This window comes from Mesoplodon bidens (assembly GCF_964165515.1).
Source record: "Mesoplodon bidens genome assembly, chromosome: 9".
NCBI classification, from domain to species: Eukaryota; Metazoa; Chordata; class Mammalia; order Artiodactyla; family Ziphiidae; genus Mesoplodon; species Mesoplodon bidens.
The window spans coordinates 90,895,896-90,914,439 of NC_138166.1; the positions used below are offsets into that span (position 1 = coordinate 90,895,896).

The window sequence follows — 18,544 nt, forward strand, 5'->3', positions numbered from 1 at the left end:
TAGAGTGGGGGGTGGAATCAGAGGGGATCACTTAGGCTCCTCTAAATACTTGGAAGGAAGGAAGGTGGGAAGAAAGGAAGAAAGAAAAGGAGGGAGGGAGGGAAGGAGGGAGGGAAGGAGAAAAGACAAAAATCAGGTAGTTGGATTAGATGGACGTTAATCAATGAAGAGTTTGGTGTTCATAACTGTCTTGCTTACCTGGTTTCTCTTTCTTTCCTGCTTCAGCAGTATCCACAGCTGCTAAAATGAAAATAAATGCCAGGAAGGCAGCTGCAAATTTTCGACGCTGCTGCAGGTACTGTTGAGTCTGCATTCTAGGAATAAACAGAGAAACAGAAGAAGGTGGTGTCAACCTAAGTAACTATAGTCATCCTTATAACTCCTGACAATTCCCAAAAACAGCCACGGTGTTGTAGCCCATGTGGATAATCTGAATGGACACAACGAATGGATTACCTGTGCAAGTATATGTTTGCTGTTATCTTCAGATGCATCAGTAATGACCAACATCTCAGATTTCTTTTTACCGTTTCCATCATCATGATTATCTTATCATCATAATTCTATTATTCATTGGTCCACTGAAGAGTAAAGCCCAAAACAGAAGAAGAGCTAGCACACCTTCGATCTATAGCAAAAACACTTCTAAACTCACATGTGCTGAAAATCCACTAAATTCTAGGATGGAATGAAGAGTTTACACTTACTCATAATTTGAAATTCTCCACATTTGATATGAATAAAAATCCCAGGATAACATTATGAAGACTCCCTTAGAACTTAAAGTCATTTGCGACAGCCTAGTGTCAGTATGACTGCCTTGCTAAGCAAATTTGGGAAGTCTCAGTTCAAGCCCCAGGACAGCCCACTTCTTGAAGCTACACCAAGTCACTGGCTGCAGCAAATCACCTGGCAGTCATTTATCTCTATCTGGTATGTTCATGGTGTTTTATACTTCATATAAAAATGACAATAATAACATATGGTCATTAACTCTGAGAATTTTTCTTCCAGAAGTATAGATTGTTTAGATAATTTTACATTCTCATGAGTGTAAACAATAAAATGTCACACATATAAGGGATTGAGATCACTCTATTCTGCAATTTGCTTTTCCTCATTCAAACACATCTACGAAATGATGTCCTTGTCCGTGAATTTCTCCCCTTTCTGTGACATTGGAAATGCTATCCCTTATTAGTGTTTTTTAAATTCATGACTCTAGATTCCATTGTATGGATGAAGCATATTCCATCTATCAGTTAAAGTTAGTATTTTGGTCATTTGGTCCTTTCAATGAATCTTACATCCTAAATAGCTACTCAGCATCTCCATTACTTTCTAAAATCTAAAATTAGGTGTTTTGTTCTTCCTCTTAATGCTAAATTTTTATAACTATACTTCACTGATGGTCAGACAGAAGAGTTCCTACTGTTGCTGAGACTTTTCCTATGACTCTCATTGGACATGAACTATATGAGAAGCCAGTCTGGATGTACTGGTTGGCAAGTCTTCTCAGAGTGCATCTACACTACTATACATATGTCACTTAGCCATGCGTCATTTACAATTATTAGGTGTAATGTGAACCAAGGTGAAGGTCTTCTGTTGTTCTCTCCAAAGGCTGTCCAAGAACATACTCTCAGTGACAAACCACTTTGGAGGCGGAAACTTTTCATTTGAACTTTCTTAAAGGGTAAGTTAACTTTTAAATTTAGAACTTTAAAATTTTAACGTATTTCTTTCCAAGTTGGAATACACCTTTATGTTTCACAATTACCTTTGAATACCTGAAATATTTAGATTGTGAATTAGATGAGAAATCAGAAATTTCCATCATGAAAGCACAGCTCTTGAGAGAACTTTCTGATCAAGCAATGGAGAGATGCTTGCACAGCCTTGTAAAGAAATGTCACTGAGGAAACATGGCCACTTGGCAGAAACAGAAAGAACTCTTCCATAAATAACACACACACACAGAGTTATTAATAGAAAGGTGCTATTGCTGGCTATTTTAACCTCAGCATTTCTAGTTTGACATTGCTAAGTTCTTACTTTTATAATTATTTTCAAAAAGCTTTCTCTCAATCAAGTTAAATTCACTTAATTTCAAGAAAAAAAAATCCCACATGGGCCAGAATTTCCTGACCAAAAATTTCTTGTGAGTCATAGAATGGTCTATTAAACAAGTGATCTTAACTATGGTGGGAGCAGAGAGGAAGGAAGGAGAGAGGAATTGGGGTGAGGGTTGAAGAGTTGGTAGAACGGAAGTGCACTCTAGTCTGTTATTTCTCCTATTGATTCAGAAAAATTCGGAATCTTAATTAGTGGGCAAACGGTTAACTTCAGCTGTTAGATGTTCTAAAGAAAAATGCATGCAATTCCATGTGCACAGGGAAAATATGTAAAGTATGTGATCAGCAATAGGTGTGAGTTGGAGAATCTTCTCAACCTCTTTTCCCTTCCCTCCTGTTTTGCCTACCATTCTGCTTAAGCCTCTATTTTGATAGCTTAAGATTTTGGGGGGTAGAGCAAATGAAAAAAATGGTTATTTAAAAGAAGAGAGTAAGGGAGTTTAGAAAAGAGATGACTCAAATTATCCAAAAGCCCAAGTAGTATGCTGGTGCCTTGGTACCGTGGTAAAAACTTGGGTAATTAAACATGTGTAGATAACAGTTTCCCTTGCTTGTGGTATTTGCATAGTTGATTGTTTATTTGTCCTTAGCATCAAACAAAGGCAAAAGCATCTGTATATAGTTTAACCCTGCCTGCTATCCAACAGATGATAGATGAGCACGGAGGCAAGAACATTGACCTTAAGGAAGTGGTCAGGATCATGACTTACTTTTCACACGGAGGGAAATAAAACAGTGGCAGAATAAGCCTTGCTAAGTCAGCTCAGTTCTTTTGAATAATTTACTTATTTTCACCCCCTCCTACTGCCATCTTGTGTTGTACTTGCTCTGACAGATTTAATTTCATAGGGTTTAACGGTTAAGTTGAAGACTACCCTAGATGTCTGTTGTCTGGAAATTATTGTTGAGTTATCTCAATCACTAATAAGTATGAAGTTCAAAGTTTCCCCTGAGTTGGTTTCTGAAACCAACTCAGGGGAAAAGTGTTGATTTATTAAATCCTGGTCACTTCTATAGAGAAATCTCTGATGAAAAGGAAAAGAGAGCTTTACTTTCCTTTAGCATTTTAATAGGATCTAGAATAGGATAGGATCTAGAATTTTTTAAGATGATTAACATCTCGTGTAAACATAAAACAAGAATGCTGGAATCTGTCTCTTAGTGATCTGTTTGGAATGACTAATATAGGATTTGAAGGCAGAAGCTTTGGCTTAAACTTCAGCTCCACCATATAATTTTTGGAATGTGCTTGGCAAATCACAACCATCTGAATCGCTGTTTTGACATCTACAAAGTGGTTTTGATTATAACAACAACTTGAGAGGTTTATTGTGAAAATGCAAGATGTAGACAACAGAGCTAACCCAGAATATCAAGAAATATATTATTAGTTGTTGAATAAAGTTAATTCACCCCTACACTCGAATTACTTACTAAAAGGAAGTACTCCTTTTTATTAAGACATAACAAGCATGACACTTTAAGCCATCTAATATCTAAAATCAAAAGATAAAAATTTTAAAAAACAAAAAAAGAGACAGAGGTATTATTTAATGCCAACTAAAGATTTGTTCAGCTTTCTAAGGATACAAATTTGTTCAGCCTTTTGACTTCTTAAAAAGTTAAAATAAACTCAAGGACCTTCATCCCCAGTATTTCTTTGGAGTTTGCTGAAGTAAAGAGACTCCATGTTGAGAATTAGGGAAACTGTTGATGTAATTTAACATGTATGAAATGAAAAAAAATCTAACTTTGCAACTGCATGTTATGCCTCTTGTGTGGTGAAACTATTCTACTGTCCTCTTTATTTCAAGTACCTAGGATAGGGCCCCAGCACTTAGTTGCCACTCAGTAAAATTTTTGCCAGCAAAAATTACCACCAAAACATGGTATCAAAGAGAGGAATTAATATTCATGCTAAAATGATGTCTCAGCCCTTTGTCTATACCATGGGATGTAAACTTCACTGAAGAAATTGGGCTGGAAACAAACAGAATCTAAAGCAGTTTCTTACATACAGGAATAATCAGTGAATGATTTGCAATGCTTCTGCATCATATATTACACATCATCAGACTTTTCTAGATATTTTGTGATCTACCTGCCTAAATCTCTGTGAAAAAGTAATTTTTTTCCTTTTTATAGGTCACTTTTCTTTATTTTCACCAACTCTTCTTCAAGTCGTAATCCTCATATTGATTTATTTTCAAATGGTTTGGTCATTACCTTAGATTCCTAAAGTCTCATATAAATAGCCATTATGTTTACAATGGAATCTTTTGCTATATCAGACCTTCACTTTGACCTTGTTAAGCTTATTTAAACACTAAGCCTTGAAAAGAATGTGTCCCAAGCACGTGTGTGCATGATGACCTCAGGTACACTCTACTCACACCCCAGAAATGAGTTCAACAGTGTTCCATCTTTGATTTTAACTAAGTTTGATTTTAACTAAGTGCATTATCAATTAGATGGATAAAGAAGGAATTCTCTTAATTTTGTATGACTCAATAAAAACAGGCAACTTTAAGGCTGAAATATTTTCATGGCATGGTGGCACCTGCTGGAAAAATGTGATATTTTAAGACATCTTCTTTAGACATCTATTCACCGATTTTTAGAGTACCTACTAAGGGCCAGGTGTATGCTGGGCATGGGAACATGATAAATGAATATGATTCAGCCCTCCACCTAAAAGAGTTCTGTCTAACTGGGAGAAAAGGGAGAGAAATGATTCACTATGGTAAATATCATGAAAAGTTTATACACATAGTGCTAGCTCAGTACATAGGCTCAAGTGATAATTTTGCTTAGCAAGATTGAGTGAGGTAGAGGGCTGGGTATATTTTATCTTTTTTTTTTTAAATAGTTGAAGTCTTCTAATTAAGGAAAAGAGGGAAGGAAGGGAAATTCAGGCAGAAAGGACCAAATAAGTGAATATGTGGAGATGATGTTTATAATACATTCAGTGACAGAATGTGATTAGAATAGAGTGTACAGTAGCAAGTAACAGTGGGTGGACCTCAAAAGGAGAAAGATAAAATGAGTTAATCCTGGGAGCTGTGAGGGAGGAAGGTAGACTTATTAACTGGTCTGGAGAAGTGAAGCAACGGAAGGTCAGGGAGGGAGGAAAAGGCTGCATGTTGTATAAATGTGACTAAAACCCTAAATTACCACCAAAGGGGCAGCCACCATACTCAACAGTTCATCCAGATATCTTTAATATAGTACATTTTTAACCCTTTTGGCTTTGTTTTTATTTTTGTTTATCAGTTTTGTGGCTGTTCTATGTACTTTGATTCATTTTGGGGTGTTTATTACCAAAGTACTATAATTGGAGTCAAGAATGAGCTCCAAGACTCAAAAACTTCATACTCAAAAAAAAAAGTTCATACACACATTTAAAAATCCCTTCTGATTTTCATTAGAAAAATAAAGTTGGGCTAAAGCAGTGATTTTTAGAGCACCGGTGTTTCCAGGAAGAGGTCAAAGGCTGCTGCCAGGCGTTAAAGGATCCTGAAAATGTGTGTTGAAAGCCACCCTTCTGTGCCCATAGCTCCCACCCTTATCTCAGCTTTAGCTGGAGCAGCTCCTCTTTAACTACTTTCCTTAGTGGCTTCCTTGTAAGTTTTCATTTGTCAAGAAAGAAAAATGTATTCAAAAGTCACTGGTCTGGCCAATATCAAGATCTACCCAGTAGGGGGTATGATGGTACAAAACAGTATTTTTTCAAAAGGTAGAAATGGAAAAATGTCTCAAGTAGCTGATGTAAATATGAAATATATTTGAGTATGCAAAATGCCTTGCTTGTGGTAGCAAAAATAGGAATTTTACAAGTGTGTATTTTAACTACTCCATACCTTACAGTAAAGTTGGACATGATTATATCCTCTTATCAAAGATCAAACACACAGTATAACAAGTATGATTACAAATATGAGGAAAATATGTCAGAAAATCATAAGGCATTAAAAACAAAAATTTTAAATCTGTGGGAAGAGGACCTTTGGAGTCAGCCAGATTTCTTCCATATAAGCTTCGTCACTTACTATATCTATGATGTGGACAAAGCAGTCACTCCCTTTTACTCTCAGTATCCTCCTGTAAGAAAATTTAGAATTTTATTGTGCAGCCTCGTTGTTTGTTTAAAGATCACAATGAGAGGAGACCTTCAAGATGGCGGAAGAGTAAGAGGCAGAGATCACCTTCCTCCCCACAAATACATCAGAAATACATCTACATGTGGAACAGCTCCTACAGAACACCTACTGAACGCTGGCAGAAGACCTCAGACCTCCCAAAAGGCAAGAAATTCCCCACGTACCTGGGTTGGGCAAAAGAAAAAACAGAGACAAAAGACTAGGGACGGGACCTGCACCTCTAGGAGGGAACGTGAAGGAGGAAAAGCTTCCACACACTAGGAAGCCCCTTCACTGGCAGAGACGGGTGGGGGGAAAGCTTCGGTGCCATGGAGGGGAGCGCGTTAACAGGGGTGCGGAAGGCAAAGCAGACAGATTTCCGCACAGAGGATCCGTGCCGACCGGCACTCACCCGCCCGAGAGGCTTGTCTGCTCACCCGCCGGGGCGGGCGGGGCTGGGAGCCGAGGCTCGGGCTTCGGTCGGAGCGCAGGGAGAGGACTGGGGCTGGCGGCTTGAACACAGCCTGAAGGGGTTAGTGCGCCACGGCTGTCCGGGAGGGAGTCCGGGGAAAAGTCTGGAGCTGCTGAAGAGGCAAGAGACTTTTTCTTCCCTCTTTGTTTCCTGGTGCGGGAGGAGAGGGGATTCAGAGCTCCGCTTAAAGGAGCTCCAGAGACGGGCGTGAGCCGCGGCTAAAAGCGCGGACCCCAGAGACGGGCATGAGACGCTAAGGCCCCTGCTGCCGCCACCAAGAAACCTGTGTGCGAGCACAGGTCACCGTCCACACCTCCCCTCCCGGGAGTCTGTGCGGCCCGCCACTGCCAGGGTCCTGTGATCCAGGGACAACTTCCCCGGGAGAACACACGGTGCGCCTCAGGCTGGTGCAACATCACGCTGGCCTCTGCCGCCGCAGGCTCGCCCCGCACTCCATACCCCTCCCTCCCACCAGCCTGAGTGAGCCAGAGTCCCCGAAGCAGCTGCTCCTTTAACCCTGTCCTGTCTGAGCGGGAACAGACGCCCTCCGGCGACCTACATGCAGAGGCGGGGCCAAATCCAAAGCTGAACCTCAGGAGCTGTGCGAACAAAGAAGACAAAGGGAAATCTCTCCCAGCAGCCTCAGAAGCAGTGGATTAAATCTCCACAATCAACTTGATGTACCCTGCATCTGTGGAATGCCTGAATAGACAACGAATCATCCCAAATCGAGGAGGTGGACTTTGGGAGCAACGATATATATATTTTTTCTTTTTTCTCTTTTTGTGAGTGTGTATGTGTATGCTTCTGAGTGTGATTTTGTCTGTATAGCTTTGCTTTTACCATTTGGCCTAGGTTTCTTTCTGTCCCTTTTTTTTTTTTTTTTTAGTATAGTTTTTAGCACTTGTTATCATTGGTGGATTTACTTTTTGATTTGCTTGCTCTCTTCTTTCTTTCTTTTTTCTTTATTTTTAATTTATTTTTAGTGATTTTTATTTTAATAACTTTATTTTACTTATTTTATTTTTTTCTTTCTTTTTTTCTCCCTTTTGCTCTGAACCGTGAGTCTGACAGGGTCTTGGTGCTCCGGCTGGGTGTCAGGCCTGTGCCTCTGAGGTGGGAGAGGCGAGTTCAGCATATTGGTCCACCAGAGACCTCCCACCTCCACATAATATCAAACGGCAAAAACTCTTCCACAGATCTCCATCTCAGTGCTAAGACCCAGCTCCACTCAACGACCAGCAAGCTCCAGTGCTGGACACCCCATGCCAAACAACTAGCAAGACAGGAACACAACCCCATCCATTAGCAGAGAGGCTGCCTAAAATCATACTAAGTTCACAGACACCCCAAAACACACAACCGGACACGGTCCTGCCCACCAGAAAGACAAGATCCAACCTCATCCACCAGAACAAAGGCACTACTCCCCTCCACCAGGAAGCCTACACAACCCACTGAACCAACCTTAGCTGCTGGGGGCAGACACCAAAAATAAATGGGAACTACGAACGTGCACACTGCAAAAAAGAGACCCCAAACACAGTAAGTTAAGCAAAATGAGAAGACAGAGAAATACACAGCAGATGAAGGAACAAGGTAAAAACCCACCAGAACAAACAAATGAAGAGGAAATAGGCAGTCTACCTGAAAAAGAATTCAGAGTAATGATAGTAAAGATGATCCAAAATGTTGGAAATAGAATGGAGGAAATACAAGAAACGTTTAACAAGGACCTAGAAGAACTAAACAGCAAACAAACAATGATGAACAACACAATAAATGAAATTAAAAATTCTCTAGAAAGAATCAATAGCAGAATAACTGAGGCAGAAGAACAGCTAACTGACCTGGAAGATAAAATAGTGGAAATAACTACTTCAGAACAGAATAAAGAAAAAAGAATGAAAAGAATTGAAGACAGTCTCAGAGACCTCTGGAACAACATTAAATGCACCAACATTCGAATTATAGGGATCCCAGAAGGAGAAGAGAAAAAAAAAAAGGGACTGAGAAAATATTTGAAGAGATTATAGTTGAAAACTTCCCTAATATGGGAAAGGAAATAGTGAATCAAGTCCAGGAAGCACAAAGAGTCCCATACAGGATAAATCCAAGGAGAAACATGCCAAGACACATATTAATCAAATGATCAAAAAATAAATACAAAGAAAAATTATTAAAAGCAGCAAGGGAAAAACAACCAATAATATACAAGGGAATACCCATAAGGTTAACAGCTGATCTTTCAGCAAAAACTCTGCAAGCCAGAAGGGAGTGGCAGGACATATTTAAAGTGATGAAAGGGAAAAACCTACAACCAAGATTACTTTACCCAGCAAGGATCTCATTCAGATTCCAAAGAAGAATTAAAACCTTTACTCAAACCAGCTTTACAACAAATACTAAAAGAACTTCTCTGGCAGGAAACACAAGAGAAGGAAAAGACCTACAATAACAAACCCAAACAATTATGAAAATGGTAATATGAACATACATATCTATAATTACCTTAAGTGTAAATGGATTAAATGCTCCAACCAAAAGACATAGACTGGCTGAATGGATACAAAAATGAGACTCATATATATGCTGTCTACAAGAGACCCAGTTCAGACCTAGGGACACATACAGACTGAAAGTGAGTGGATGGAAAAAGATATTCCATGCAAATGGAATTCAAAAGAAAGCTGAAGTAACAATTCTCATATGAGACAAAATAGACTTTAAAATAAAGACTATTATAAGAGACAAAGAAGGACACTATGTACTAATCAAGGGATTGATTCAAGAAGAAGATAGAACAATTGTAAATATTTATGCACCCGATATAGGAGCACATCAATACATAAGGCAAATGCTAACAGCCATAAAAGGGGAAATCGACAGTAACACAATCATAGTAGGGGACTTTAACACCCCATTTTCACCAAAGGACAGATCATCCAAAATGAACATAAATAAGGAAACACAAGATTTCAATGATACATTAAGCAAGATGGACTTAATTGATATTTATAGGACATTCCATCCAAAAACAACAGAATACACTTTCTTCTCGAGTGCTCATGGAACATTCTCCAGGATAGTTCATATCTTGGGTCACAAACCAAGCCTTGGTAAATATAAGAAAATTGAAATGGTATCAAGTATCATTTACGACTCCAACGCTATGAGACTAGATATCAATTACAGGAAAAAATCTGTAAAAAATACAAACACATGGAGGCTAAACAATACACTACTTAATAACCAAGAGGTCACTGCAGATATCAAAGAGGAAATAAAAAAATACCTAGAAACAAATGACAAGGAAAACACGATGACCCAAAACCTATGGGATGCATCAAAAGCAGTTCTAAGAGGGAAGTTTTTAGCAATACAATCCTACCTCAAGAAACAAGAAGCATCTCAAATAAACAACCTAACCTTACACCTAAAGCAATTACAGAAGGAAGGACAAAAAGACCCCAAAGTTAGCAGAAGGAAAGAAATCATAAAGATCAGATCAGAATTAGAAAAAAGTGAAGAAAACAAAGGCAAAGATCAATAAAACTAAAAGCTGGTTCTTTGAGAATATAAACAAAATTGACAAACCATTAGCTAGATTCATCAAGAAAAAAAGGGAGAAGACTCAAATCAATAGAATTAGAAATGAAAGAGGAGAAGTAACAATTGACATTGCAGAAATACAAAGGATCATGAGAGATTACTACAAGCAAATATATGCCACTAAAATGGACAACCTGGAAAAACTGGACAAATTCTTAGAAAAGCACAAGCTTCCAAGACTAAACCAGGAAGAAATAGAAAATATAAACAGACCAACCACAAGCATTGAAATTGAAACTGTGATTAAAAATCTTCCAACAAACAAAAGCCCAGGGCCAGATGGATTCACAGGTGAATTCTATCAAACATTTAGAGAAGAGAAAACACCCATCCTTCTCAAACTCTTCCAAAATATATCAGAGGGAGGAACACTCCGAAACTCATTCTATGAAGCCACCATCACCCTGATACCAAAACCAGACAAAGATGTTACAAAAAATGAAAACTACAGGCCAATATCACTGATGAACACAGATGCAAAAATCCTTAACAAAATACTAGCAAACAGAATCCAGCAGCACATTAAAAGGATCATACACCGTGATCAAGTGGGGTTTATCCCAGGAATGCAAGGATTCTACAATATATGCAAATCAATCTATGTGATACACCATATCAACAAATTGAAGAATCAAAACCATATGATCATCTCAATAGATGCAGGAAAAGCTTTTGACAAAATTCAACACCCATTTATGATAAAAACCCTCCAGAAAGTAGGCATAGAGGGAACTTACCTCAACATAATAAAGGCTATATATGACAAACCCACAGCCAACATTGTTCTCAATGTTGAAAAACTGAAACCATTTTTACTAACATCAGGAACAAGACAAGCTTGCACACTCTCACTGCTATTATTCAACATAGTTTTGGAAGTTTTAGCCACAGCAATCAGAGAAGAAAAGGAAATAAAATGAATCCAAATCAGAAAAGAAGAAATAACACTGTTACTGTTTGCAGATGCCATGATGCTATACGTAGAGAATCCTAAAGATGCTACCAGAAAACTACTAGAGCTAATCAATGAATTTTGTAAAGTAGCAGGATACAAAATTAATGCACAGAAATCTCTGGCATTCCTACACACTAATGATGAAAAATCTGAAAGTGAAATCAAGAAAACACTCCCATTTACCACTGCAACAAAAAGAATAAAATATCTAGGAATAAACCTACCTAAGGAGACAAAAGACCTGTATGCAGAAAATTATAAGACACTGATGAAAGAAATTAAAGATGATACAAATAGATGGAGAGATATACCATGTTCTTGGATTGGAAGAATCAACATTGTGAAAATGACAATACTACCCAAAGCAATCTACAGATTCAATGCAATCCCTATCAAACTACCAATGGCATTTTTCACAGAACTAGAACAAAAAATTTCACAATTTTTATGGAAACACAAAAGACCCCAAATAGCCAAAGCAATCTTTAGAAAGAAAAATGGAGCTGGAGGAATCAGACTCCCTGACTTCATAGTATACTACAAAGCTACAGTAATCAAGACAGTATGGTACTGGCACAAAAACAGAAATATAGATCAATGGAACAGGATAGAAAGCCCACAGATAAACCCACGCACATATGGTCACATTATTTTTGATAAAGGCAAGAATTTTATTGTTTTAAGGATTTTTTTTACATAAAGTGGTGTAATGTTCATTTTGAATAGGAAGTTATATGTCAAAGATACATATGTCAATTCCTAGAGCAACCATTAAAAGAATTAGTTCAGAGTTACAACTTAAAAGAGTAGAAAAATTAAAGTAGGAAACTTAAAATAAGGTTTGATTAACCTAAAATAATCAGAAAAGGAGGGACAAAGGAACAAGGAACAAATGGGATAAAAGGAGATAGCAAGAAAGTATGTGTAAACCTACACATATGAATGATTGCATTAAATACAAATAGATGAAATGTATTAATCAAAAAACACAGATTGGGCTTCCCTGGTGGCGCAGTGGTTGAGAGTCTGCCTGCCGATGCAGGGGACACGGGTTCGTGCCCCGGTCTGGGAAGATCCCACATGCCGCGGAGCGGCTGGGCCCGTGAGCCATGGCCGCTGGGCCTGTGCGTCCGGAGCCTGTGCTCCGCAACGGGAGAGGCCACAACAGTGAGAGGCCCACAAACCGCAAAAAAAAAAAAAAAAAAAAAACCACAGATTGTCAAAGAAACAAGCAATACTGAACTGCATGCTATCTACAAAAGACACACTTTAAATATATATATATATATGTATATACATATTTATATTTTTTTTTAAGTTAAAAGTTAAAGGATGGGAAAAGTTATTCCACAAAACCAGTCATCATAAAAAAGCTAGTGTGGCTATAGTAGTAATAGTCAATGTAGACTTCAATTCAGGAAGAATTAACAGAGACATTTCATAATTAGGAAAAGTATCTATTAATCTAGAAGGCATAATACCAAATGGATTTATATATAATAAAATTTCAAAAGACATGAATTACTCACTGACAGAACTGAAAAAAGAAACAGACTAATCCAGAATCATAATCTAAGGTTTTAACCACTCTAATTGGTATAAGTGAAAAAAATTCAGTATGAATGAACTTGACTTGATACCAAACCCTAACAAGGACATTTCAAGAAACTATAGACCAACACTCCTCATGAACATAAACATAAAAATCTTTAAAAAATATTAGTAAATCAAATCCAGTAAATGTTAAAAAAAAGCTAATAAATCATAACTGTGATGATGTTTTTTCCAGGATGCAAGGCTGTTTTAACAGCTGAATGCCAATGTATTTCATTGCATTAGCAGAATTACCAGAATAATGGAGAAAAATCATGGGATTATTTCAACAGATGCCATAAACCTGAATCAAATCCAACACTATTTCATGATAAAATAATGATGCACTAAAATTAGAAAATTGCTGTAATAGTTTTGTTCTTCTTCTTCTTCTTTTTAACGGGCATAAAAAAGTTACCTAAGTATGTTCAGAGTCTTTAAGGAAAGCTTCCAGAGGAGACTAATTTTGAGTTTAATCTCAAATAACAGATTAGTTTAGAGAAAGAAGAACATGCAGGCAAAGGCCTGCAGGTTTGAGTAACTGTGATATATTTCAGGAATCAATGATTAGTTAAAAATTGCTCAAGCATCAGTGAGAAAAGTTGAGAAATAGAAAAGAAACTAAGAGATGGAAGAGACTAATCTTGATGTTTCTTGCTTGTCATATATAAGGCTCACGTGAGAAATGCAATTATGTTTTACTTTAGGAAATACGGAGCTATGAAGAATTTTGAGAGAAGGAGGACCAAGACCAGCTGTGAATATGAGAGAGCACTCAGCAGTCGGTAAGCAGAGTGAATGGAGGATGTGAGCCTAGACTCAGGGAGGGTTAGACAAGGGCAGTTGACATAATCCAGGTGAGACACTGAGAAGACTTACACTGTGACACTGGAAAAGGGATAGAGAGAAGACCAAAAAAGTTATTTAAGGGATAAAATTTATTGGACTTATCACATTAATTGAATGTACTGTGGAAGGAGAATCTAAGACATCTCCCAGATTCTAATCTTCAATCCGGAGGTAGGTGCCAACATAAACAATATGGTTTTAAACAGATTCATAAGTAATACACACTCAGATCTGTCCTAAGGACAGTATTCTCAGCAACCGACATATATTAAATCTCAGAATTTGTATAATAGATATTTATATATAATATAGTTAATATAATATCTATTAATATATTAATTCTCAGACATCTGATTATTTAGCTTCTTTCACTAGCCTGACTTTTCAGATCAGTAAAAAAAAAAAAAGCTTAAAGATGTTAAATGACTAAGGTTAAGTAAGGAAAGGTAGCAAAGATCTGTTTGGACACACTGAGTTTGAGGTACCAATAGGATATCTGAATTGAAAGAGATAGTAGTTATCGATCTAAGAGACCACAGAGTAAGAAGACACAGAGTAAGAACTGAAGACGTACACAAGACGTGAGAATTCTAATTCTTACATAAGTGAATCGGGGGTAGCAACAGAGCAGTAAGAGGCAAGCAAAGGAAGTTGAATCATGGAAACCAAGCAAACAGGAAGTTTCGAGAAGTAAGAAATGATGAACAGTGTCAAATTCTAGAGATAGGTGCCTATGGGAACTAGCAACAAGGAATCACTGGTAACATTGAGGTATATTTTAGCAAAATTGTGAAGTTAAATAGAAGCACATAGCTGCTTCTGAAACAATCATTAAGTTAACATTAGTTTAGAGACTGTTTCTTGGCCAGTGGGTATCTGTGTGACTCGGCCGAGTTATTATGTTAGAAGAGCCTAATAAATATTCAATGTGACATAATGAAAGGCCCTGAGAACTGCCGCAGTGTAATGGAAAAGACTCTGTCCAAGAGTCAAGGGACCAAGGGTCTGCTCAGGGAACTGCTATGACTCAAAAGGACGGCAAAGACAATGACGTGTCAGAAATAGAATCCCATGGGACTCTTTCAGGTAATTTGGATTAAAGAAAGGAATCTTTTACTCATAAAAGAATAAGAGAAATAAGACACCATCTCACTGCTCTTGGTTGCGAGTCAAAGTGTGCTAGGCACTGGATACTTTGTGTTTTTATAAAGCTCTAAGCCACTCTTCTGAACCCCTTGCTCCACAAAGCACTCCTCTAAGGACAGCAGCATCAGCATCACCTGGGAGCTTGTTAGACATGCAGACTGTCAAGTCCCACCCCAGACCTTCTGAACTAGAATACTCATTCTAACAAGGTCAAGATCCCCAGGTGATATTGAAAATTTGAAAACACTTCTTCTAAACCATAATAAAATAAATAAAAAACTTAAATATTTGATTACTATTTGATTACTTATTTAACTTATTTATGGTCCAATTTCTTCCAATAATTTTAAGGTACCTTTTAAAATATATACATTCTAGAAAGATGAAATAATAAAAGTAAAGAAAAAGGCAAAGGGAAAATAAGAGTAGGGAAAGATAATAGCCATCATGGATTAAAGGCTTTGCTCTGTGCTAAAAGCTTCCTCTTTTATCCTCTCAACAACATTAGAAAAGAGTCAATATTATTTCAGTTTTACAGGTGAGTAAAACATAAGTTAAAGAATCTAGGTAACTTGCCCAAGATCACAAAGTGTTAGAAGCAGAGTTTGTAAGTCAACTATATTTCAATTAAAAAAAAAAAAGAATTTGAACCTAGACTAGTTAAAACCAAATTAGGTCTGTGCTCTTAATCACAAAGTTGAATAGAGAGGTTAAAATACAAAATGCCCATGATGTACTCTTTTATACTTACTAATAATTTACCAACATTTGGTTCTATACTTTCTAGAAGCTGATGTGGAGAGAGAATACAAGAACCACATCCGTATTTAATTCTCTGCCCATCACAATGCTATTTGTGCTGTAGAGGAGAGAGCTATCACTACTTTTTTGAGGAGCTATACATCCTTGTAAAAATGTGAATTATGTAAAATCTCTAGATTACATTTTCCACTTTGCAGGAATTCTTGAATATACTTAGTGACAGTCTAAAAATGAATGACTTGAGGGCAAGTCATTCATTGACATTGAGGGCAAGACAAAGAGATCAAAATGGTTCCTTCATGCCAAATAAAATTTCTAAAAGCAAAATTACAAATAATTTTACCCCCCAAAATATATGCATATGGAAATAGATAGATGTAGATGTAGATACATAACTCCTGCAAAGATATTAGAAATCCTTGTCCTTAGTATAGGTACCAAAGTGGATGGAGCTGCCTGACTTCAGAGCTCCTAGTTTTCTCCTCTGTCTGTAGTTTAGGGCCTATGCTAGGTTAGGATGGAACAGGAAAGATGAAAGAGCCTGAAGGTTATCCTCTCTACACACCCACCGCGAACCCATGAGTGATTTAAAATCCCTTCCTACATAATTCCCACACTGCTAGGAAGTGTCCAGATGGGTACTAAGACACCTGAAGGTAAAGATGTGATGTATGTTTTCTTGGTTTAGCTTGCAAAGTCTGGGTTATTAATGCCTGGTTCCATACTAGGAACAAAGCACTAGAATAATGAAACAATTGCCCAGGAAGCCATTTGGATTGAAGTTAGCCTCTCCTTCAAGAACGGAAGAGCTGAAACTTGCCAGCTTTGATTTGCACGCCTTTCAGCTACTATTTCCAGCCAATTCAGTTCATACAGCTCCAGCTTTCATTTAGAGCTGAGCTCATTGACTAAAAAAATAAAGAAGAATGGAAAAAAAAAAAAAACAAGAAAAGAAATCAAGGAAAGGCTTAATTGATTATGCAGAGTGTTGCTTTGGGAAAGAGGAAAATCTTGTTAGAAGCCTAGCAAACTCACTTCATTAGGGACCTAGTGACATCTTCCAAAACCAGAACATTACATCAGGTTAGTTTAAAACATCAAGTGACATTGTAGTTTGGTAGAGATACCTCACCCCCATTCATTCTGTCTGCCTCATTCTTTGCATTCTTCATCATATTTTATCAACGGTGAAAAGTCTGCTACTAAAAAACATGCTGAAAGAGATGTAACACTGGAAACTAGAAACATTAAAATCAGGCGTTGTGATTCTGCTCACTCGTCTTGTCCTCTAAAAGCCCACTTTCTGTTTCTGCTTACATGGTTATTTTCACCTCGTTTCCACATCCTCTTCTCTCATACACAGAGTTCCTTCCACTCATTCTTCTTTCATCTAATGATTCACTGAATGCACTGTTGGTAAAGGAATGTGGACATGAGTATCACATCTCATGATGGTTCGTGAGAATCAATTGCTTCTTGTTCCTTCAGAGATCCTGTGAAGTCCTTCTGCATGGTTTCCATGTCAAAAAAAGGAGGTTGTTGATTTTTTTTTCCTTTTTTTGGAAGCATCAAATGCCCCACTTACTGAACTCCATCCTTTCTAGAAATAATTAGCCTGAGGGCTAAAACTACCATTGAAATTTATAAAAGAGTGACAAAGAGATCAAAATGGTTCCTTCATGCCAAATAAAACTTATTTAGTTGTGTGAGAAGGTGGCTAATAATAGTGATCTTAGGGCCATAGAGTATCTGGGTTTCAGGAAATTTTGACACATTCTGAAAACATACCTCTTGAGTAAGACAGCGAAGTTCCAGTCAGGCAATAACTCTGTGAGGTGGGTACACTGTGATATAACTACCCATTCCACCAGAGAGTGCTTATATTGAAAGGGAAAAAAATCTAAAATCAGTAATTTAATCTTCCATCTCAAAAATCTAGGAAAAAATTCAAATCCAAATTGAATACAGGTAGGGACTTCCCTGGTGGCACAGTGGGTAAGAATCCACCTGCCAATGCAGGGGACATGGGTTTGATCCCTGGTCCAGGATGATCCCACATGCCGCAGAGCAACTAGGCCCGTGCATGGCACTGCTGAGCCTGTGCTCTAGAGCCCGCAAGCCACAACTACTGAAGCCCACGTGCCACAACTGTTGAAACCCGCACACCTAGAGCCCACGCTCCGCAACAAGAGAAGCCACCGCAGTGAGAAGCCCATGCACCGCAATGAAGAGTAGCCACCACTCGCCGCAACTAGAGAAAGCCCACGCGCAGCAACGAAGACCCAACGCAGCCAAAAATAAATAAATAAATAAATAAATTTATAAATTAAATACAGGTAAGAAATAATCAGGATCAGAATAGAAACTGACAAATAGAAAAGAGAAAAATAATAGAGGAAGTCAACGAGATGTCCACAAGAAATTCACAGAAATTTCTCTCTTTAACTCTGTTCTGTAAAAATCTGTGCAAATACTTGGAATGAAAACATGAACAGGATTGCAGTTAATGTGCAGGCCACTTGAAACTGGGGGAACTATCAAATTACACTGATGGTAAATTCAAGATTAATTCTATTCTTAATGGACTACAATGTTGACTTGAAATAAATGAATTAAAAATTAATAATGATAACTGGAAAGTCCTGCATTTGAATGTATTTAAATCAATAACTTAAGCAAACAGCAATAACTTGCTTCACAGTGCTTCACAGGATACAGTGAAGTGTTTATTGGACCACAAGCTTAATATATACAAATGGTAAATATGGGTGGAAAAATGAAGCTAATGAGCAATCAGTACATTCTATTTTTAAGAAGCTCAAACAGAAAATTCTTCTTTATATGAGCTGGAATCTCTCCACCATAAATTTCATTTAATTTT

The 18,544-nt window shown here is 37.6% G+C and overlaps 1 protein-coding gene across 2 annotated transcripts in view; it reads right to left on the bottom strand.

The window, feature by feature from the left end:
• PTN (pleiotrophin) overlaps window positions 1–18,544 on the bottom strand; it is a 98,373-nt gene that overhangs the window by 24,998 nt on the left and 54,831 nt on the right. For both annotated transcript variants that reach the window (XM_081244531.1, XM_081244530.1), the window contains exon 2: window positions 199–314. In XM_081244531.1, the coding sequence (XP_081100657.1) occupies window positions 199–313 (115 nt within the window). In that variant the 5' untranslated portion in view covers window position 314. The remainder of the gene's footprint in view (window positions 1–198; window positions 315–18,544) is intronic.